At 39.4% G+C, this 23,633-nt stretch overlaps 1 protein-coding gene across 1 annotated transcript; it reads right to left on the reverse strand.

Annotated features, from left to right (window-relative positions):
• Positions 1-9,206: 9,206 nt before the first annotated feature.
• AQP4 (aquaporin 4) lies at positions 9,207-22,995 on the reverse strand. Its single transcript, XM_054461222.1, has 5 exons — positions 22,850-22,995; positions 19,371-19,785; positions 18,316-18,480; positions 17,957-18,037; positions 9,207-13,662 (listed from the first exon to the last, which is right to left on the reverse strand). Exons 1-5 carry the CDS (start codon positions 22,879-22,881, stop codon positions 13,384-13,386), a joined length of 972 nt encoding a protein of 323 aa, XP_054317197.1. The 5' UTR covers positions 22,882-22,995; the 3' UTR covers positions 9,207-13,383.
• Between the last annotated feature and the right edge of the window lie 638 nt (positions 22,996-23,633).

Genomic DNA, 23,633 nt, shown 5'->3' on the forward strand with positions numbered 1-23,633 from the left:
GCTAGATAATGAATGGGCTTTAATTTTATCCTAAGGACAATGAAAATCCAAAGAAGAACACATTCACATTGAAGAACACTTTGACATTTAAGGAAGAGGAAGCTCTAACAAAAGTAGCTTAAACAATAAAGGATCTCATTTTACTATGTTTTATCATATAACAAGAAGTCTAGGCTGATGACTCACACCTGTAATCCCAGCACTTTGAAAGGCTGAGATGGGAGGATTGCTTGAGGCCAGGAGTTTGAGATCAGCCTGGGCAACATAGTGAGACCCCCTTCCACCTCTAGAAAAATAAAAAATAAAACTAATCAGGCGTGGTGGTGCATGCCTGTGGTCCTAGCTACTCAGGAGGCTGAGGCGGCAAGATCACTTGAGCCCAGGAGTTTGAGGTTACAGTGAGTTATGATTGCACTGCTGCACTCCAGACTGGGTGACAGAGTGAGATCCTGTCTATTAAAAAATAAATTAAAAGGCTGGGCAAGGTGGCTCATGCCTGTAATCCCAGCACTTTGTGAGGCTGAGGCTGGCAGATCACCTGAGGTCAGGAGTTCAAGATTGGCCTGGCCAACATGGAGAAACCCCTTCTCTACTAAGAATACAAAAATTAGCCAGGCATGGTGGCACATACCTGTAGTCCCAGCTACTCGGGGGCTGAGGCAGAAGAATCACTTGAACCTGGGAGGCAGAGGTTGCAGTGAGCCGAGATTGCACCACTGCACTCCAGCCTGGGTGACAGAGTGAGTCTCGGTCTAAATAAATAAATAAATAAATAAATAAATAAATAAATAAATAAATGTCTGGAGGTAGGATGGTTAATTTGGCAGCTCCGTGGCAACGTAAAAGATCAGGATCATTTCTTTTTTCTACTCTGCTCTTCTCAGGTGCCAAGTATGTCCCTCAGAATAGCTGTAAAAGCCAGATGTTGCTTTTATTACACAACAGCATCCAAAGGGTAGAAATATCCATATGTTTCTGTATCAGTTATTTATTACTACATTGAAACCTACCACATCAAAACTTAATGTCCAGAAACAACCACCATTTTACTTGCTCATGATTCTGGGACTCAGCAGAGTGGGTTGGGTTCAGCTGGGCTGTTCTTCTGTTGCTCTTGCTTAGACTCTCATTCACCTGCAGTCTTTCAGTTGGTGGCTCAGCTGGGGTGGTGTGGTTCTAAGATAACCTTACTTATAGGTCTGGGGCCTCAGCTGCATGGTTAGGGCAACTGGCTTTCCTGCTTCATGTGGTCTCATACCTCAGTTGACTAGGCTTGGCTTCTTCACATGGCAATCTCAAAGCAGTGTTCCAAGGTAATGAGAGCTCAAGCTACAAGGTTTCTTGAGGCCTAGACTCAAAATCACACAATACCCAGTTGGCTCCATTCTGTTGGTTAAAGCCAGTGCCCAGCTCAAATTCGAGGAATTAGGAATAGATTTTACCACATGATGGGAAAAACAGCAAAGTCATATTTCAAAGGTACACACACATAAGAATGGTATACATTTTATGGCCAACTTTGCAAATAAACCTATTGGAGCCCCCTTTTAAGTAAGAAATATTGTCTCAAATCACAGTTAATGAGTTATTCTCAAGCCCTTTTCTAAATCAGTCACTGGGGAGGACAATAAAGTTATTCTCATTGAGTAAGCTTAATAAGGATTGACTCCCTGGGACTGAGAACACATCTTTCTCTGAAGCAAAATGATTCTTGTTGCAAAGAAGTGTGTGTGTGGGATCTGAGTAGAAAAATAAATAGTATCTCCCAGGTTTTACTAAAGGAAGGTTATTTCATTTTTAAGAGATAACCTTGATTGCAGTGTGAAGATGAATTGGCGTGAAGCAAAATTGAAGGCAGGTAGATCAGTTGCAGGGTTTCTGTTATGGTTTGGTTGTGTCCCCACCCAAATCTAATCTGGAATTGTAGTTCTCATAATCCCCATATGTTGTGGGAAGGACCTAGTGGGAGGCAATTGAATCATGGGGGCGGTTACCCCCATGCTGCTGTTCTCGTGATAGTGAGTTCTCATGAGATCTGATGGTTTTGTGCAGGGCTTTTCCCTCATTCCTTGGCACTTTTCCTTCCTGCCATAATGTGAAGAAGGATGTGTTTGCATCCTCTTCTGCCATGATTTTAAGTTTCCTGAGGCCTCCCCGGCCTTGCAGAACTGTGAGTCAATTAAACCTCTTCCTTTCTGAATTACCCAGTCTCAGGCAGTTCTTTATAGCAGCATGAAAATGGACTAATACAGTTTCTGAACCTCAGCACTATTCACATATTAGGCCAGATAATTCTTTGTTGGGAGTGGGGGACTGCTCTATGTATTATACAACGTCTGGAAGCATTGCTGGCATCTAGATGCCAGAAACTCACTCTGAATTGAAACAACCAAAATTGTCTCCAGACATTTTGGGGTATTTCCTTGTGGGCAAGGTCACCCTTTCTTGATAACAACTGAGGCTGGAGGCTAATGCAATTATCTACTGCAATGGTCTGAACCAAGGTAGAGGAAATAGGCATGGAGGCAAAAAGAATTTAAGAGGTCTTCGATTTGGCAAATGATAGAATTGAAGAGAATTGGAGACTTCGTATACAATTTTTAATTTTAAGTTAGTCTGAAAAATCAGATCAGGCTACACGGGACCCTAGAACTCAGGTGGCAAAAATCTGCAGAGTTGAGTTTGCCCCAGTTTGTCCCAGTCTCTCCATGGCCTTCTTGATTCTTTCCATTGCTTGCCTACCTACCCCTGCAGGAATTCGAGCTTAAGACCCCTGCCTTTGTTGAAGCTTTCTGGTTTTGAAATGGATATAAACATGAGAAGCATTACTATCTAAAAGGCCCCACATTATATCCTGTGTTCCCTCTGGCCCATATATTTAAATCGTACCTTTTAGGTCTCTTTTAATATATCACTCATTTTTTTACATTCTGGTTCTAAAAGTATTACATGTCTGTTGTGGAAAAGATAGAAAATACAACGGGTATATTATCCCCAAATCCTATAGCCCTCTTGGGTTTTGTTTTAGCTTTCCATATATCTTGGAAGTGGTAATTAGGACTCACAGGCCACCCCCAGGAAGGAGCCAATCCTCTCTGTCTCCACTGGGGTAAACCTTATCGCATTTCTTAATCCAGATCCCAGGATGTTTCAGGACTAGAGCAGAGAGTTTTTTCCCAAACATCAATGGAAGAAAATTAAACAAGCCGTATTTTCCTCTTTGCTTTGTGCATTTTAAGTCCATCATTCTGGGGGTTGCTAAGAATGTTTTTGAAACAATCAAAAGTTCAGGCAATTAAGTGGTTTTTTACATTGCCCCTCAAGTCTCTTAGTGTTTCAAGAAAACATTTTCCATTCCTGTTAGTTATCTCAAATTATTTAAAAAAATGAGCCTTAAGTGTACGATTTGTAAGTATATGACAAAGTTCTTTTAAAACTGCTTGAATAATAGAAAAAACATGACATGCCTCTTGGAGAGCACAATGGACCATAATAATGTGAGGGAGAACAGATAAGAATGGATGTAATGGTTAGAATTAAATGACGTCTGACAATTACTTTCAGTTTGAACTGAGGTGAAGAAAATCAGAATTACAATACTCTTGTGATTAAACTTTGATGAGATGAAAATGTCATTGTTTGATGAGAATTTTTTATTAGAGTTCAAAGAATATGAATGATTTAACCACAACATACTAACACCACAGGGCTGAATAATCTATATCTGAATTTCTCAAGTCTTCCTTACTGCAGGTCACTGGAGAAATCTCAGCTGCTCTCATTCCTCAGTTCTGTGACTGTTTCCATAATATCAGCTTTTGGAACAACAAGATAAAACTCAAGTCCTTTGTGATAAGTTTTGACATTGAAATCTTGGAGTAGCTTAATATGGTGAAACTTTTCCAGGAGCCAAGTGCTAAAATTTAGACTTATTTTTTTTAAAGAAATAAATTTTAGAGACTAGATGAGAGAAATGGAGAAATCCTGTTTTTATTCTGCATTCATTGATGAAATCAAGATTCTGCATTCATTGATGAAATCAAGTGAGACTTTTCATTTCATAAGAAGAATCTGTTTCCCTTTAAACTGACATTTTGGCAATTAAAATTGAGGTATGGGCTTGAGTTTGTTAAAGACAATGCATAGCCCAGTTCTCTTTGGGGCACTAATTACAATACAGGGTGACAGGTACATGCTGACTTAGCACAGGGACTTTTTTCTGTACAGGGGCAACTGCTGTCTTAGTGATTCCTGCAGTCAATCGAGGGCAGAAGAGCTGGGAGCCCTTTTCCACCTGCTTTGCTGCTACTGTGCGTTGAGTGTTGTCCTTCCCTCCCTCTTCTCTTTTCCTCTCTTTCCTTTTTGGGGGGCTCCAAATTTAAAAAATAGTTTTCCACAGTCATTGGTAGTACATTTTTTTCCACATTTTTAAAGATATTTTTTCTTCCAAGAGTCTGAAGTCAAAATGTCTGGGGACTTAGGGTACAATCCAGTAGTCTGGAAACAGGATGGTGATAGTTATGATCAGTCCTATTTTTATAAATGCAAATCTTGGTCCTCTTATTGAAAGAAAGAGAAAGTGCTGAAAATAGTCATTCTATTCAATCATTCCCCAAAGCTGTTGGCAGTGTAACAATGTTACAGTTTGGCCCATTCAAACACACACACACACACACACACACACACACACACACACACACACCACTTTTATTTTGTTTTATTTTTAAAAAGCCGCTCTTTCAACTCTATAGGCTGATTTAGGGTAAGTGATCAAACACTAGCTCAAGTGATTACTGAACACCATCTTACTGATTTTCTTATTCACATTTTGTAAAATAAGATTGATAAATATTTAATAAATAAATTTAACTTATTAAAATTTGTGATAACAAAATAGGCACTCAAGCATATATAAATTGGGTGATTAATAGGTAAATAAGGATTAAAATACATATTGACAATTGAAATTGAGATGAGTCTCAATGAAGGGCAGAGAGAAATGACCACAAAAATGGGATCTAATTAAACTAAAGAGCTTCTGCACAGCAAAAGAAACTACCATCAGAGTGAACAGGCAACCTATAGAATGAGAGAAAATTTTTGCAATCTACCCACCTGACAAAGGGCTAATATCCAGAATCTACAAAGAACTCAAACAAATTTACAAGAAAAAAAAAAACAACCCCATCAAAAAGTGGGCGAAGGATATGAACAGACACTTCGCAAAAGAAGACATTTATGCAGCCAACAGACACATGAAAAAATGCTCATCATCACTGGCCGTCAGAGAAATGCAAATCAAAACCACAGTGAGATACCATCTCACACCAGTTAGAATGGCGATCACCAAAATTCAGGAAACAACAGGTGCTGGAGAGGATGTGGAGAAATAGGAACACTTTTACACTGTTGGTGGGACTGTAAACTAGTTCAACCATTGTGGAAGTCAGTGTGGCGATTCCTCAGGGATCTAGAACTAGAAATACCATTTGACCCAGCCATCCCATTACTGGGTATATACCCAAAGAAGTATAAATCATGCTGCTATAAAGACACATGCACATGTATGTTTATTGTGGCACTATTCACAATAGCAAAGACTTGGAACCAACCCAAATGTCCAACAATGATAGACTGGATTAAGAAAATGTGGCACATATACACCATGGAATGCTATGCAGCCATAAAAAGTGATGAGTTCATGTCCTTTGTAGCGACATGGATGAAGCTGGAAACCATCATTCTCAGCAAACTATCGCAAGGACAAAAAACCAAACACCGCATGTTCTCACTCATAGGTGGGAATTGAACAATGAGAACACATGGACACAGGAAGGGGAACATCACACTCTGGGGCCTGTTGTGGGGTGGGGAGAGAGGGGAGGGATAGCATTAGGAGATATACCTAACGTAAATGACGAGTTAATGGGTGCAGCACACCAACATGGCACATGTGTACATATGTAACAAACCTGCAGGTTGTGCACATGTACCCTAAAACTTAAAGTATAATAATAATAAAAAAAGACTAACAAGGAAATTTGAGCTAAAAAGTGGAAGATATATTGTATAAGAGGTTTCTGTCACCACCCCTGCTCATTAAATAAAGAGTTTAATTGGCCATTCAAAGTCCCTTTCAAAAATACTTTGTATGTTTAGCTGATTTATCTTCATGGCATTTGCATTTGAGTGTTTAAATCTTCCTTCAGAGGTGGTCAAAATGATTATTATAGATTAAGTCGGGAACTACTGAAGAGTTCCAATGCACTGCAATCTCTGTTGGATATGAAAAAGTCAAAGGCTTGGAAAAAGCAGATAATGAAAGCTGGAACTAGTGGAACCCCAAAGCACCACAGGTAAGAGACAACACAGGCAGTGGCTAAGAGTAGAGATCTACAGAAAGACTGCCTGGGTTCAAATCCTACTTCTATGGCTTAGTAGCTGTGTGTCTTTGAACAAGTTACTTGATATCCTTAGACTGCAGTCTTCCTGTCTTCCTTCCTTCCTTCCTTCCTTCCTTTCTTTCCTTCTTTCTTTCTCTCTCTCTCTCTTTCCGTTTATTTTATTTTATTTTATTTTATTTTATTTTTCTCACTCTGTTGCCCAGGCTGGAGTGCACTGGTGCCATCTCTGCTCACTGCAGCCTCCGGCACCCGGGTTCAAGTGATTCTCCCGTCTCAGCCTCCCTAGTAGCTGGGATTACAGGTGTGCACCACTATACCCAGCTAATTTTTGTATTTTTTGTAGAGATAGGGTTTCACCATGTTGGTCAGGCTGGTCTTGGACTCCTGACCTCAGGTAATCTGCCCACCTTGGCCTCCTGAAGTGCTGGGATTACAGGCGTGAGCCACCGTGCCTGGTCTAGCTGCAGTTTCTTTACCTGAAAAATGGGAATAGTAGCAGGACCTACCTCATAAGGCTTGTATGAGGAATAAGTAAACTTACGTAAAGCTCGAGTAAGTGCACAAAAATACCAAGCTAATGTTATTATTATTCATATTGAAATGTGGAAGATCTTCTCACTAACTTTGCAGTTATCCTCAACTCTCTTTTCTAGACTAAATGAAAAATATTTCAAATAGTGGGATTTATAATATTTTCCTAAGGATAAAACGACCAAAAATTTCCTAAATTATCCAAAGTAACCTAAATTAAACCCATTGTAGCAGTCAATGCTATTCTCTTATTTGAGACCTTTTGTAAGGTCTGCAATACTTAGTCTGGCCCTGTAGTACCTACTTTATTGCCCTTTGGTGGCGCTGACATGAGGTGTTCCCATAGTATAGCTAGAACATGTTTTTATTTTTTGCCACTTAAAGGAGACATGGCTAATGGGAAATGAAGCTGATAGATGAATGGGAGAACTTTGTGTGATTTAGGGGAACTGTGTGGGGATTGGGATTAACTGGGATCCGTATTCCAGTTTTTGCTTTACCTTTAAATGTAATTTTGGGTAATTTACTTAATTTCCTTGACACTTGGTTTCCTCATCTTTGGAAATGGGAATGGTAATAATGCTTGCCCCACAATAAGCTTTGAATATTAATTAATTGAGAATAATATTTATAAATTCAAAATTCCCATATATGTGCTCACAATTGATAATTATTCTAATGCATTCATTTCTCCTCTTCCCTTGATACCCTTGGCTGATGCTTTCATAATTCTATAACTCTTCTATGAAAAGTAGTCCTTGAAAGGATAGAAGGAATACTGGCTATGATTTTCATTTGCTCATAGATTAGTTTAGTATCTCCAGATTAGAGTGTTTCTGTCATCCACCCATCCATCCATCCATCCATCATTTATCATCCATCTATCCACCTATCCATGATCCATCCATCCATCCATCCATCCCTCCATCATCCATCCATCCATCCATCCATCCATCCATCCATCCATCCATTCATCCATCCATCCATCTTGCATTTATTGAGCATCAGCCCTGTGGTATGCAAAAAGTTACAAACGTCATGATCATTTCCCAGAGATTTCTGAACATGTGGAAATTGAAGAACTCAACTCAGCTTTTTAGAGTTCTTAATGTTGCCTTAAACCCAAAGATTGAAGAAGTGGAAAAATGGAAAAATAGTAAGAATTAATTCAGGTGACATTGTTTTGGACATTTTCCAAATGGGATAATTATCCAAAAGCAAGCTGACATTTATATCTGTGGGTTTCTATGCTTGTTAAAACACTTTTTTTTTTTTTTTGCTGAAGTACTCATTGAGCTAAATTTCATCTAACATCTGGCTATTGTATAAATATAGCAATGAAAACATGTCTAGTTGCCTACACATTAGGTATGAATTTTAGAAATCCAATTAGTGTTTTAGTCTTTGTGTGCATTTCCCTTTTTTTTTAGTGTTGAGCTAATTTTGGGCTTCTACCTGAAACTATAAGAATTCAAATATTTAGCACACATCTATGCAGCAAAATCCAACTAGATTCAACATTTCCTAATGATTGTAAGGTATTAATTAATTTCTTTCTTTATCCATGCAACAAGCAGTTATTGAGTGAAAAGTCAAGCCTCGTCTCAGTGTCAAGGGGTGGAGGTGGAAGTGGGAAGATACAGAGTAAATAAGGCCCAATAAGGAGTTTAGAATCTAGTGGAGGAGATAGACACCTACACCAATGATTTCACTACAGTGTGACCAATGCTATAAGTGAGGTACTTATCCACCTGGCTCCTAAGGCATCACTCACCACTTATCTGATGGGTTGTACCCTACATACATGATTGTCCTTAGTCTTCCACTGAGAGTGTATAACCTCTCAAAATTGAGAAACCCCTCAAACCAAGAACCCAGGGAGTTAAACCAGTACTCACTGAGCCTACATTATCCATCTGGGTAGGCAGAATCTGCCAAATGGCCTGAGGATGGATCATTTATTTAGCAATACCAGTCGCAGTTGTTTGTGTCTTCACTTTTAGATTCACCATAATGATAGCTGATAACCAATGGTTTATTTTGCATAGATGCGGACATTTTGAATTAAGCCTGTACAAACACAATTTTCACTATCTGTATCAGGGCATCCCACCGTGTATACTCTGCAGGCTTTCAAAAAATGCATTTGATTTCATGGGCTTACCACCATTTCCTTTGGTGTTGATTATACTCAAATATCTAAACCTCCTGATCATTCTAAAGGATGATCTTAAGATTGAACTACAAATGAATTTTTAACTTCATCACACATAATGTTTACCTTTTAAAACATCCAAATGTTTATTTTCACAAGCTTAGTAGTACAAGATGCAACATAATTCAAGAAAATCAACCACAATGCTAATACTTTAATATATTATTCCAAATATTAGACATTACAGTTTAAATCTTTTTAACATTAGCTCTAATGTTGGAATAACATTTAAGTTAATAAATAACTGTGAATATAACCATATGTTCAGTCTATTCTCCCCAGTTTTTCCTAAATGACAATTTTATTGTGATTTGGGTCATAAAAGTGATAAATAATTGTTTATATGCTTTCATAAATTGCATGTTTATTTAATTAATCCTGAAGAGAACCTAGAAATACATTCCAATGGGTTACATAAATTAGACGTATTTTTTAGCTCTTCGATTTTTTTTAAACATGAGTGAGTCACACTGTAACTGCTCTTAAATTTAGTGTTCATTGCACATAACATTTTTTGAAATGTATTTTCACAGGCTATAGGTAGTCATTTGCAAAAATGGCCACAATTTTTGATCCTTGAATTAAATGTCTTTCATTTATTTCAGAGAATTATGAGTTTCAAAAGCTACTGTTCTTATGGGGCAATCTGTAAAGTACTAAACTCACAAAATTTGTGGTAACAAAAGAGAGTTTTGTTACATTACACTTTCCAAATAGTAACCACATCTTCCTACTAATTTTCATGTTAAAAACACATTAGGAAAGACAGAATTACTTTTAGGTATAAAATGTTCTGAATTTGCATATTCTATAGTGCTTATAATGAGAATTTATATTGGCTTTTATATTGTTTGATAAGGTTGTCTGTGCCTCTCAGACTGCCATCTTCAGTTGTCACAAAGGCAATTTCTCTGTGAAATGTTCGTAACATGTGAGGTTGGTGTCAACATGCTGCAATCAGAGGCCTTCTAGGATTCATCCTGCCATTTGAATGTACTGCTCTATTTTGGAATTTTCCTGTCATTATCAAGTTTAAACTAACACATGTGTTGTCTGCTTTCATGGTCTGAGAACAGTATTCTGTGCTCTTTGGAATCAAATCTCTGATAAATCATATAGCTCAATTTCATCACATATGTTTTCCAAAGATTTCTAATCTCCTTGTAAAATCTTCAATACTGAGCAGCAGCTCTAGCTAGCACCTATGAGCTGCATTAGGAAAAAGCTCAGATAATAAAAAAATAGTATAAGGGTTTAGGAAAAGCATCAGTGGCAGAAATAAAGTGTAGGAATTTTAAATTTAGGCAACTACTTAGGTCCAGAAAATATTTCCTTCCGGTATAAAAGGTTAAGGCTCTTTGAAGAAAATGTTATCTTCAACAATGGAAACATACATTCAAATTCTGGTCCCCAAGTTTTTAAGAAAGCCTGAAAGCTTACAATAAGCCTCTTTCCCTTTTGTACACTTTTGACAAACTATGTGTGTTTTCAGTGTAGGGACCACCTTACAATTTTAGGGTACTTGTACTCTTCCTTAGGGAAGAGACAGTTGGCATTGTTTCATGGCTGGGTATAATTCATTTATGTCTTCCCAGTTTTTCCTCTCTGATCTCTTCTTTGTGTATCTGTCAGCAGTGGTCTCCTGGGAGCAGCACTATGCACTTCATTAATAAGAAGGGATTAAAGAAAAAAGCCCCAGTCTTCTAATACACTTGGATAATTTGGTGCCATCCACAAGGCGATAGACCCCTGCTGCATAGATGTCATTAGAAAGGTACAATTTCATTACTTTTTACTGGCAGAGCCTTGAGTGAAATACAAAATATGTTGTCTCATATGTAGGGGGAAAAAAGTGCTAAAGCTTTCATTCACTTCATGCCCCTAAAAATAGTAGAATGCAAAAAATATATTTTATGGTTTTCACATGTATATTGCCTTCATTTAGTAGTCCTTGAAATCACACTTCCTATTAAATATTGAGCAAAATAAAGATTAAAAGAAAATTATTTATATTCTTAAATCTCAAATGAGATTTATATATTTTTATTAATTAACACACTTGTTTTGAATACATACTATGTGCCAGGCTCTCTGCTAGCTACTAGAAAACAAATTACAAAAACATCATTCACTTTTTTTTAACTCTAACTTATTGAATGCTATAACTGGAAGTGAGTGTAAAAGTGAGTGTATATGAAATAAACCATATGGAAGAATAAAAATGATTATAAGCCAGTATATTGTAAGTGCATTCAAAAAATCTGCTCAACACTTCCTTGTTAACCGAACTTATTTTTAAACTGACATGTTTGCTGATGGTTGATATTACCTTTTGAACTGAACCACCCTGATTTTAAGCCTCTAAGTGGTATGTTGTGCAAACATTTGAAATGACAGTGCAAACCATCTTTGGGAGATTTGCACCCTAGTTTCTATAGGTGCCGTCCCAGCCAGGAAGTAACTATATGTCACTGGCGCAGTGTGTGGTGTGGCCACGCCCCCTGAGAAAGGGGCCTGGGATTTAGGCACCTGCGGTATGCCAGTGGCACTCCCAGGCATAACACTGGTGTGACGACTCTCTGGGAATCTCACACATCACTCTTTCCTAGCACCGAAGAGAATCAGGTTTAATAGTGGTCCATTATCTCACTGCCACAGACACACAACTGCCATTAACGCTAAAAAGTGACACAGAGTTGGAACCATGCTCGAGAGAAGACAGCCCTTGATCATCAGTTATTTACAAGTCACTCCTTGCAGTGATAGGTTTTTGCTTTACTTCTAATAGCTTTTGTTTAGTGAAATTGACATTTGCAGTTCTTTGTCTAAGTTAACGGCTAGACTAGACAGTTAAGATGACAGAAACTGGGGTTTCTGGAGAACATTCTAGTGACAAAAGGCAAAGCAGGACAGAAAAACCAATTATTTTGACAAGTAAATGAGTCAGTAACAAAAATACTTTAAAAATGTGTTGGGTTATGTACAATATATCCAGAAATGAAAGACTGGTCGTCTAGTAAGCTTTGAATACAGAGTGATCTGATGTCCTCACCCTTTTATTCTGCAACCATGTTGTACCTTGTCTGTCATGCATTTTAATTCATTCAAATATCATTACATTTGCAGTAAAGATTATCAACAAATGTCATGAGAAGCAAGAGAGCAGAGATTGGGACAGGGCCTTTACATCTTCTAGAGTGAACACAGCTTAATAATCAACAAAAAGCCAGGACTCAACTAGCTAAGTTCTTGTTATCAAAAATATGTCTCAGCTAATGTTTAAATACAGATAACCAACGTTACAAACAAAATCCCCAGTTTTGCCAATAAATTTTTTAAAAATAAGCAAAGTGGTAAAGGGGTTAAAAGCTTAGATTGTTAAACTGGTGTGGTGCATTTGAGGGTGTGCACTGAAAACAGATCAACCATTTGATACCAGAATACAGATCTCCTTTTTGTTTGTGATTTTTGTATGATGGTAACTTTGCCTCTGCCTCTGCAAGATTTTATGAGTCTGCTTGTCTTGAATCTCAATAGGTGCCCTTATGATTTGGGAAGGGTTTCTGAATATTCTTTTCAAATTTCTGGGCTTTAGTCCCACATTACCTTGGGCATTAAGGAGGAAGAAATACTATGAATTGAATTTAGAATTGAAATTTGGGTATTTGTGATATAAATGGAAGGAAGTAACTGATTAGCAGTGACACTTGCTAATGCTCTTTTGCCGAGGTAGTCTATATGTAAGGGATTGCTCATAAAAGAATTTGTTATATTTTCTCTCTTGAATGTGTATGACTGTGACATAGTGTATTTTGCCATTGTTAAACTCAGTTTAACAGAATAAATATTCAAATAAGAATTGACCATACCAGTATCCCAGTAGAGAAGGAATAAGCTGATAGACATGTCTTTGAGTTCTGTCAGGCAAGACTTAACCGTATCTTGACACACACTTAAAATTGGTTGTTAATGAAAGGTAACTAGATAAAACAGGTATATATTTGCTTAAGGATTTTTAAAAATATTTCTTTTCTTAGATTTGAAATTCACAATAGGTTTCTTCCTTTCCTCCTTGGTAAATTATGAAATATTTATTGTTTAGACTGAGTAATATGACATGAAACAACAAACCTGTACATGTCTAATTTATAACAAATCTGTTTCCTTAATGGGTGGAAGGAAATCTGAGGACAGTTCTAAGGAGTCTTGTCTGCTTTCAGTGCGATCTTCTAGTCATACTGAAGACAATACCTCTCCAGACTGGTCTTTCCCCTTCTTCTCCTCTCCCCGGTCAATGTCAATCACGTGCACCACTCCAGGTTTTAGAATCAGGTCATCCGTCTCTACCTGACTCCTGTTGTCCTCCACCTCCATGTAGCTTCCTTTTGTTTGCTGGGCAGCTTTGCTGAAGGCTTCTTTAAAACGACGTTTGAGTTCAACATCTGGACAGAAGACATACTCATAAAGGCCGCCAGCGAGGACAGCTCCTATGATGGGCCCAACCCAATATATCTAACGAAAAAGATGGAAGAGGATAGAGTGTAAGTACAGAAAAGCTACTCCATTGAGCAGCTCATGAATATACAATCTAGCTGGGTTAAATTAAGAGTGTATTTGTGTCATGCATCAAAAAGAGGGGAATTGGAGAGGAAATAAGAAAACACACCAAATCCTCATCAGAGATCCATAAATTATTAAACAGCATTTGAACAGAAAACAAAAAGGAACTGTTTCATCTCTATCCTCTTTTCATTAATTATGTTCTTTCCATCTTATGATAATCCTTAATGTAAAGATAGATCCTCTTTGGTGGTACTACAAATTAAGCGCCCTAAGAATTCTTTAATTAAAATTAAAAAAAAAATTCTGGAGAGTCCTTCTCTTATTTTCTCAATATTGCCATCTTACACTGGTTTCCTGCACAATCATGATCATAACACAGACTTTATCTTTTGGGAATTCCGTTATTCAGGTAAGCATGATCAAAACCAACCCAGTGCCACCACTTAGCAGAGTTGTGAGTGCTTGTATCAGTTACTTAACTTTCCAAGTCTTAATTTCTTCATCTGTAAAGTGGGGATTATAATAATACAAACCTCATGGGGTAAAAGGATTAAATGCAATAATACTTGTAAAGTACTTAATAGTTTTTAGTTTGTAGTAATGTGCTCCATTCCAGGCTTCCAAAATTCGGTGATTTGATTTAAATGAAAACCTCGTGTTCATTACTGTGCAGATAGCTTTCATCTATGTGGTTCTTATGATGGTGGCTTGGTGAAAAAACATGAGTTTATGGCTAGTTGAGAAGTAGCAATTCCATAGGATTTCAATAAATGGAAATTATTATTATTATTATTATTATTATTATTATTATTTTGAGGCAGAGTCTCACTCTGTCGCCCAGGCTGGAATGCAGTGGGTTGATCTCTGCTCACTGCAAGCTCTGCCTCCTGGGTTCACGCCATTCTCCTGCCTCAGCCTCCCGAGTAGCTGGGACTACAGGTGCCCGCCACCATGCCCAGCTAATTTTTTGTATTTTTAGTAGAGACGGGGTTTCACTGTGTTAGCCAGGATGGTCTCAATCTCCTGACCTCGTGATCCACCCACCTCAGCCTCCCAAAGTGCTGGGATTACAGGTGTGAGCCACCGTGCCCAGCTGGAAATTATTATTACATATTAGCTATCCACCTAGAATAAAGTTTTGAGTTTGAATGAAGTGCAGGCATTTGCTTTAGAGCACATGTGTGCTGTAGAATATTAGACATTTATTTAACAGACGCACTTGGGCAACAGAAACCCTGCTTGTTGAGCACTGTGCCCAAGCCAGCCGTACTTGGCACTTTTCTTGTATAATCTCATTTAATTCTAACAATAACCTATGAGATAAATATTATTCTTCTTCCCTTTTTATGAAAAGAAGAGTGACACTCTGAGAGGGTAAGAAGCTTGCTTAAGATTTTGTGCTTATCAAATGGTTGAGCTGAGATTTCAGACCTGTCTGACTTCAAACCTCTCATTTGAGGCTGGGCACAGTGGCTCATGCCTGTAATCCCAGCACTTTAGGAGGCCAAGGTGGGTGGATTGCTTGAGTCCAGGAGTTCGATTCAGCCTGAGCAACATGGTGAAACCATGTCTCTACAAAATACAAAAAAAGTTAGCTGGGCTTGGTGGTGTGCACCTGTAGTCCCAGTTACTTGGGAGGCTGAGATAGGAGGATCACTTGAGCCCAGGGAGGTTGCGGCTGCAGTGAGCCATGATCGTGACACTGTACTCCAGCCTGGGCAACAGAGTAAGACCCTGTCTCAAAAAAAAGAAAAAAACAACAAACAAACAAAATGAAAGCCTCTCTTTTTGAAACACTGTTCCAAACACTGTAGTATACTGTTTTCCACTGTGCTACACACTGATTTGAAAAAAAACATGATGGATGCTTTTTGTTTAAAACACCCTCTGCAAATTAATAGCAGTTTGCATCCTCATTGTAAGATTTAAATAAAACTCAAAATTTAAGCTGAGGCTGAAGACATAACATTTACAGGGAAACTGTTGCTAGTGTGGCTGGAAGAATCAAGTTCCTCTCTTGAACATGAAAAAACCCATATGAGCCTTTATCTTCTCCATGCCCTTTTAAAGGAGAAATGAGAGCCCTCCTCTAAATGTCTTTGCTCTTTGTTAGTAAGGTCTCATTAGACATGTACTATTCCACAGGCTACAAATCCCACAAAGGGAGACTAGAACAGCAAAATAATTACTACCCTTTCCAAAACATCTGTGAATAAGATACCCAGCTGCATGTTCTCAAAAATAAACAAATCTCAGTGTCAAGTTGCTATTTCAAAATGAAGTCGTATGTACTTTAAAGTAAAGAATCTTTATTGCTAAAAATCTAGAAAATGTGTAAAAGTATAAAGAAAACTAAAATAATATCATTACACTATACAAAAAACCCAATTAATATTTTAATGTTATTCCTAATCTCTCTACCTACAAACATACTTTAAATTAGTTCTAAATTTCATACAACCATTGCTATTTTTAGTAGAATTAAGTTTGGTGTAATATAACATGGGGCAACTTTTGGTTTAATCAACAAGCTAAGAATGTTCCTACTATTTAAATTTTAACTAGCTTACTGCAACTGACAAGTAATTAATAAAATATATATTTTCATCTACATTTTCAAGTGCTTATAAATTTAACTAAAAGTTATTAATGACAAAATAGTTTCAGTTTAATATGTTGAACTGAAAGTTGTATTTTCCTTATAAGATCAGGGCTGGGCACTGTGGCTCACGCCTGTAATCCCAGCACTTTGGGAGGCTGAGGCGGGTGGATCACGTAAGGTCAGGAGTTCGAGACTAGCCCGGCCAACATGGTGAAACCCTGTCTCTACGAAAAAATACAAAAATTAGCTGGGTGTGGTGGTGTGCACCTGTAATCCCAGCTACTCGGGAGACTGAGGTAGGAGAATCTCTTCAACTTAGGAGGTGGAGGTTGCAGCAAGCCGAGATCACGCCACTGCACTCCAGCCTGGGCAACAGAGCAAGACACCATCTCAAAAAGAAGAAAACAAAATCATATACTACTCACTAAAAATTTCCATTTCTGTTAATGTGGTAACAGTTTTTGAGACATAAATGGAGGTATCAGTGACAAAGTGACTAATCTCCTGGATGGCATTGTTGGCTAAGTCTTGGTTTGAACACTGAATCTCATTCTGTTATTTAATGCTGTAGATTACTTTTAAAGATTTAGTATACTTTTCTTAGAAGTGAATGCACATAGCAGTGGTGCATTTTCTTGTCATTTGCAGTGTACACCACAGATGAATGGCTGTGACTAGGTTAGTAATCACTGTCTGAATAAACACAAGGGGCATATTCTGTTATATTCATGAATTTTTTAAAGTTGTAAGTGACATTTGCAATATATAAATTATAATAAAAGCTAGCCCTCTTTGAAGCTGGCTTACAGGTCTCATATTTTTGTTGGCTATTGTAAGTTAGCATGTTGGTGGCCTTCACAACTGCTGCATTACTTATTTAATTTTAAAGAATTTAAATTCCTTTGCTGTGAGAAACAACTGAAACAAAATTAATTATAATATTTTAAAATGGACACTGCTATTCTCTGGAAGCACTGCCACTACATTAATAAATATTTATTTATAATAGGTTAGGTTTGAGACTGAAAAGTGAGCCTTTACTGTGAGTCATTTATTTTTCCAGTTACAGTTATGGTGATAATAACATAAGCCTTTGAATTATTTATTCAACACCATCTGCAGTTTAAATACTTGCAACTTACATACTATTAATTGAGTTTATGCATTTGTAAACAAAAAAGGGTAAATATCTTTGCTGTGGGCAGCGCTTTTAAGTATTTCATTCTTTCTTTTTTTTTGCAATTTTTTTCCATTATTACTGGGAAGACTTTACTTTCAATTATTTAAACACCATATTCACTACATCATGCTGACTTTAACTTGTTCTACATAGGCAACCTCCATATACAGTGTATTCTGCTGCAATCTGTTAGATACAGTGTCTAAAATAGTGCTTCAAAAAAGGAAAACACTATTATTGAAGGCCTAGAACCTTCAATAAGAGGTGTTTTACATCTCTTATCTTTTTACAGCACATTTGTGCTATTCTTTCCCTAGTCTTTATGAAAGATGTAATAAAGTGGGAGTCAAGGTTGGAGAAATGCAAGAGAAACTAGTAAGCAAAATAATGAAAAATAAAAGAGCCCCACAGGTAATTGTCCTCAACTGTAGGAAGATAGGAACTATCAATATGAGGGTTACCCAATGGTTTTCCCAATTTCCCATGATAACTGCAGGTCCAAAGGATCGGGCGGGATTCATGCTGGCACCAGTATAATTGATCTATAGGAAACAAGAAAACAACTTCAGACATTGCTGAAACAGGGCTACTAGCAAGTATCATTCGTTGCAATTTGCTGTCATTTGTCACTTAGAGGAACCTCAAGATGTTAGCAGCTATATCAACATTCTCATTGCGCAGTTGGAAAAATTATAACCTAAAATGGACAGTCACGGCTGGATACTAAAGAGCTACTGCTGTAAAACACAACATCTTCAGGCCAGCTAGAGTGAGGATAAATGAGGTGGGATTGATTATATAAATGGATTTGGAAACTTACTGCAAATAAATGTCCAATTGCAACAGAAAATCCAATTGCTAAAGCTATTGAGCCAGTGACATCAGTCCGTTTGGAATCACAGCTGGCAAAGATAGTAAACACCAATTGAAATGTGATTATCAACTCAACCAGGAGACCGTGACCAGCGGTAAGATTTCCATGAACCTAGAGAAAGAAAAATATTCCATCAGAATTGAAGCAAGAGTATTTTCAATGACAATGTATGAATATAATTGTGAAAGGCACATTTTATCCGTGTAAAAAGTAAAGGTAAGTCTTCTACCCCAACTTCAACTGAGAAATTCCTTCTCTCACCCCCCAAAAAGAAGGAATAAATTTATATTCATTTTGGGTCATCACAGATGACTGTGATTACTCTTACAATGACCAAGCAGGAGTTTGTGCTGAATGTCCTTTTCTACAAAGGAAGCAAAATGTGCCACTGCAGCACTTAACTCATAAAATAATTTCTTGAGAGCCTTGTAATTTTATAAGGCAATGATTAAATCCATTAATTAGGTTTAAATTAATTAATATATATTTCAATTAAAATTTAAGCCATGTGCGTTCTTTTTTAATCAGCCCTGGTGCTGAGTTAACAACTGATACTCCTAATCAGCTAAGAACAAAACTAGGATCGGATGTCTATTTTTTTAAAGCATAACCCTTTATGTAGATCATGGCACATCTTATGAACATGACAAGAAAATAGTTTTTTCTGCTAGTGGACAAATAATTGTAAGGAAAATGCATTAAGCTAAATATAGATAGAGTCAATACAGTAATTGGAACGGGAGAAGGAGAGGAAAAAACCAACACAATTTTCCGGCCACCTAGATTTTGTTATTTTTAAGGCACTCAAGAGCAAACAATGATTTCTTACAGATACACCTAAATACTGCCAGAATCAGTTTTCACACTGTTAAGAATCATCAAAAATTCCCTAGGAGTAAATTAGCTATTTTAGGGATGTGCCTCATGCCACCAAGGCATTATTTAGCAAAGAGTTTGCAAGAAGCTTGGAGTCCTAGTTTGAAAATAGCTAAAGACGCTACCATGGTGACTCCCAGGCCTCCCACCACACTGGGAGGTGTGACCAGATAGAGGATTCCTGCTCCAATGATGGCCCCCAGGCACTGGGCTGCGATGTAGAAGACAGACTTGGCGATGCTGATCTTCCTGGTGCACAACATGGCCACAGTTACTGCAGGGTTGATGTGGCCACCGCTGATGTGGCCAAAGCACTGCACCATGGTTGCAATGCTGAGTCCAAAGCAAAGGGAGATGAGAACCATGTCGACCGGTAAAGGCTTTTCCATTCCACCCCAGTTGATGGTGGATCCCAGGCTGAGGAGAACAAAAATAAGCATGGCCAGAAATTCCGCTGTGACTGCTTTCCAGAAAGCTTGAGTCCAGACCCCTCTGAAAGCCACCATGATGTTCTCTCTGGTACACAAAGGTCCACACTTACTGAAAAGAGAAACAAATCAGCATCAGAAGCCACTACACCCAGGTTTATGAATTTAGGTGAAGGGAACAAGGCCTTCCATCTTCGGGTACTGTGGGCAGGAGCTGCCAAGCGTAATTTGCACACCAAGAAAGAATGCTTCTGCTAAAGCTCCTTCATGAATAGTCAAGAGACTGTTATTCTAGTCTCCTTTCATTTAATATTCAAAGATCATCCAGTTTCACTGGAAAATTATCCAAACTGTCCCTAGAAAGGAAAATGTCTAAATCAAATTTCCTTAAAATATTAAGAATAAAATATATTTACCTTGTACTTAATTCCCTTAGAGCAAGTTTTTAAGTTTCGAGTACATTTTATATGCCACTTATATTTTGAACATAAAGCATGAAAACAAGGTGTGCGTGGGGTGGGGGGGTGTCGTCTTTTCTAGCTTTGCGGTTGATTGCTTTGAAATGGCACTCTGAAAATCTCCCCCTCCCCTCAGACTCTGGATTAGGGGGAAGCCTTCTAGGAAACCAGGGTGCTGAAGGCTGTCTTTTGAGAAAGTGAACTCATTGAGGGGAGAGGAGCTTCTGGTGACTAGCAAGGGCGATGGGAACAGGCAGGGCCTCAGCTGGGACAGCGACACTCCCTCCCTCTCCTTTGCGCCAGGAGCGAGCAGGCTGCCAGCGGGAGGAGTCCGGGAGCTGAGCCTGCCCAAGGGACACGCGCACCGCCCAGATCTGGGAGCGCGGCACGGGGACGTGTTAACCTCCGTCCCCAGGGAGCCTGGAGCGCCTCTCAGAGGGCGGAGCAGCGGCCATTCCCGGCCCGTGGCAGGCTCCCGGGCGGCGGCCAGGTGCACACACAGAAGCGGCCCCGCGAGCCTGTCCGCCTGCCCGCCGGCCCGGCTGCATCCTGGCCGCTGGAGGTGGGGAGAGATGGAAGAGGAGGATGCTTTTAGGGGAGGAAGGACAGCCTCTCCTGGTGCCCGACCCTCTCTCACCCCTTGACCCTGACCGTACAACGCAGATAAACCTGCCAAAGGGAGCCTGGAGGCTGGGGTGTGCCAGCAATGCCCGGGTACCCTTCCTGCCTTCAAGGTGCAGAGCTCGGGAAGTCAGGAAAAGGGGGTGTGGCTAGGGAAACTGTGGGCCCCTGAGCCGAAGGCTCTATGGAAAACGGCTTTTCTCTAAGGTCTTTTTGATGGCTTTCTGTTACATGGGCTTATAGGACAGTGTGTCTCACCTTGCGGAGCTTCTCGGGGGAGGGTGGTGGGCAGAGAGTCTGGGAGAGGGAGGACGCCTTCTCCTCCCGTCTATATCCCTCTTGCTGTCATTAGATCTCTGGAGCAGAGAAGAGGTGGTTTGACGATATTGATGCCAACTGCCCATTCTGGCAGGAAATGGCTAGGATTCCCCTTTTGGGGGGGCAATTACCCCAGTTACCCTATCATCTAAGACTTTTGCCCTTGTCCTTTGCCTGTGATAGTCATGAGAGCCAAGAAGCATGGAGAGCATTTACCAGAGAATCTAATTGCAGAGGACCACGTAAGGGGTTAGGCAAGAAAGCCAAGTACTTTAAGAGATTAGTATTATTGTGGCTTTCCCTTTGACAAATTGCGGGGCCCTCATTTCCCCACGTCACTGAATGTTCCCGGGAGCCTGCTTTCTGCATGGGTAGTGAGGAAATGCAGTGCCAAAAAGGGTGAGGGGAATTTCCAGCTCAGCCTAGCCCTTAGTTTGCTATGGGGCTTTGCTTTAGAGGTGGAGAGAGAGAGAAAAACCCTTTCTTGCCCAGGTGCCGGTAGCAGGATAAAGGAAGAGCTGGCTCCACAGGGGGGTGGCCAGCCACATCCCACGCATCCCCTCCCCCAGTGAAGCGAATCTCAGAAGTATGAAAAACCCCAGGTGGGATGACAACGACATCATACTCTCTAGAGGAAAAGAATGTAAAGAGACAAAAACAGTGGTTGGAATGGGGCAGGGAGGGCCCCCTGGAGGAGACCCTAAAAATATTCCCAAAGAGGGTAAACTCAGAAAAGTCACACATTGAAGTTAGGAGAGTCACTTCTGAACTCACCGGCAGCCCAGGGCTGTAGCCGGGACGGCAAAGGGGGCAAAATGCGATCATAGGTGCTGTCGTTTGTGGTCAGGGTTAGTGGCGAGAAGGAGGAGGACAAAACAGGAGGCTAAGGAAGCTAGGTGGGCAGGAAACATCCTTTTCAGCCCCGCAGGAGACACCAGGAGAGGTGGGACCCAGAAAAGGCCAGCCCCCCTGCTTACCCTCTTCACCTCTCACTTCTGCCATTTCCCAAGTTCTCTCCCTGCTTGGTCTCTCATGCACCTGTCTACCTCTCCAGAGGTAGTTGCTCTTCCAGCTTCAAATTTTCATCAGCCAGAGAAATTTAAAACAGTGCAAAACACGAAAACAAAACATAAACATAGTCTTTAAGAATGTTTTTAGCTCTTTTTTTTTTTTTAAATCCACAAAAATCTGATCTTCTTCCAAGGCAGATGGACCAGGCTCAGTTGGCTGTGAACCGTGAAGTTTGCTGGCAGCATATACATATCTCTGGCCTTATGAGGGCTCACCCTAGCGTCACCCATAGCACCCTGTTTTTATTGTCAGTGTTCCCTTACATGTTCACCGTCACTGGAAATGATCAACACAATTAGTTTTGCTTCTTTTGCCCCAGAAAAAAGGGGGTTTGTTGATGTACCGAATCGGACACATTACTTTCTAGCTGAACACTCAGCTTCATCCACTCCAGGACAGCTGAGCATCTGGGTGAGTAATTTTTCCGAAGAAATGTACCATAGCTAGATTTACCTCCATAGGGTAATTTTCCTGGGCTTTTGCAGATCTCAAACATATGGAGGATTTGGCTAAAAAGCATCCCTTTTCTTCTACCTTCTCTATGCCTCTCTTCTGAAAATGCCCAGTACTTAGATCTAAAAGAACCACCCACCTGCCCTATAGCTGCCTTCCATATTCTGCCTAAGAAGGCACAAATATCTGTAATAAAAGAGACAGTTTCATCTTTTGGCCCTAAACATTGTTCCCTTAAGGCAAAGAAGGACTTACCCCCACCGCCTTGCTGTGGGTCTGTCACTCATGCCTTCCCCAGCCAGAGTGCAGCTCTCATTGCCTGCCCCGCAGCTCCCTGTGTGCTGGGAGTCAGATTACGGCCACTTGTCTGATTGGGTTTTTGGAGTGTTAGGGGTGGAAAGATTCTGCACCATGTGGCAATCGCTAAGTTATATTTGAACTTGAAGTAGCTTTTCTGTACCTAATCACTGTAGACACAGGGCATTTCAGGAATGCAAAACATTTACTTACATTATTTTTTTTTTTGAGACAGTAATTTTTGAAAATGAGGATTTCCTTAAATCTTTATTTGAATTCTTCCTACCATGAAGAATTGTTCAGAATTTGTCTTGTTTGGTTATATGTTGTAGTTGAAATTGGGCAACTATTAGAAAATGAATTTGTATAATCCAGCAGTTAAGATGAATTTAGATAGAGACTTCGGTGCATTTAGTTTTTAGCCAATGAATTCTGTTTGAAGTTTTTGATCTGAGAAGAAGCATTATAAGAGCAATTATAACTGCAGCTCCATTTATAGCACAGGCAGCACTGATTTGGACAATAAAAATAAGGAAACATACGAAATACAGGAAATAAGACTGCTCTAGGGTGCTCACCTGACTGTTATATTAATAATCTGGGGATAAGAAGTAGCAAACTTAAAAAACATCAAAGTTGGATGGGGACGAAATTATGGGGAACTGTAGGTAAATTTAACCTCTGGAAACTTAGGGACAGGACTGATTTTATAATTTACTGGTCCCAGTGCAAAATGAATGCA

Source organism: Pongo pygmaeus, chromosome 17 (genome assembly GCF_028885625.2).
Source record: "Pongo pygmaeus isolate AG05252 chromosome 17, NHGRI_mPonPyg2-v2.0_pri, whole genome shotgun sequence".
Classification (NCBI taxonomy): Eukaryota; Metazoa; Chordata; class Mammalia; order Primates; family Hominidae; genus Pongo; species Pongo pygmaeus.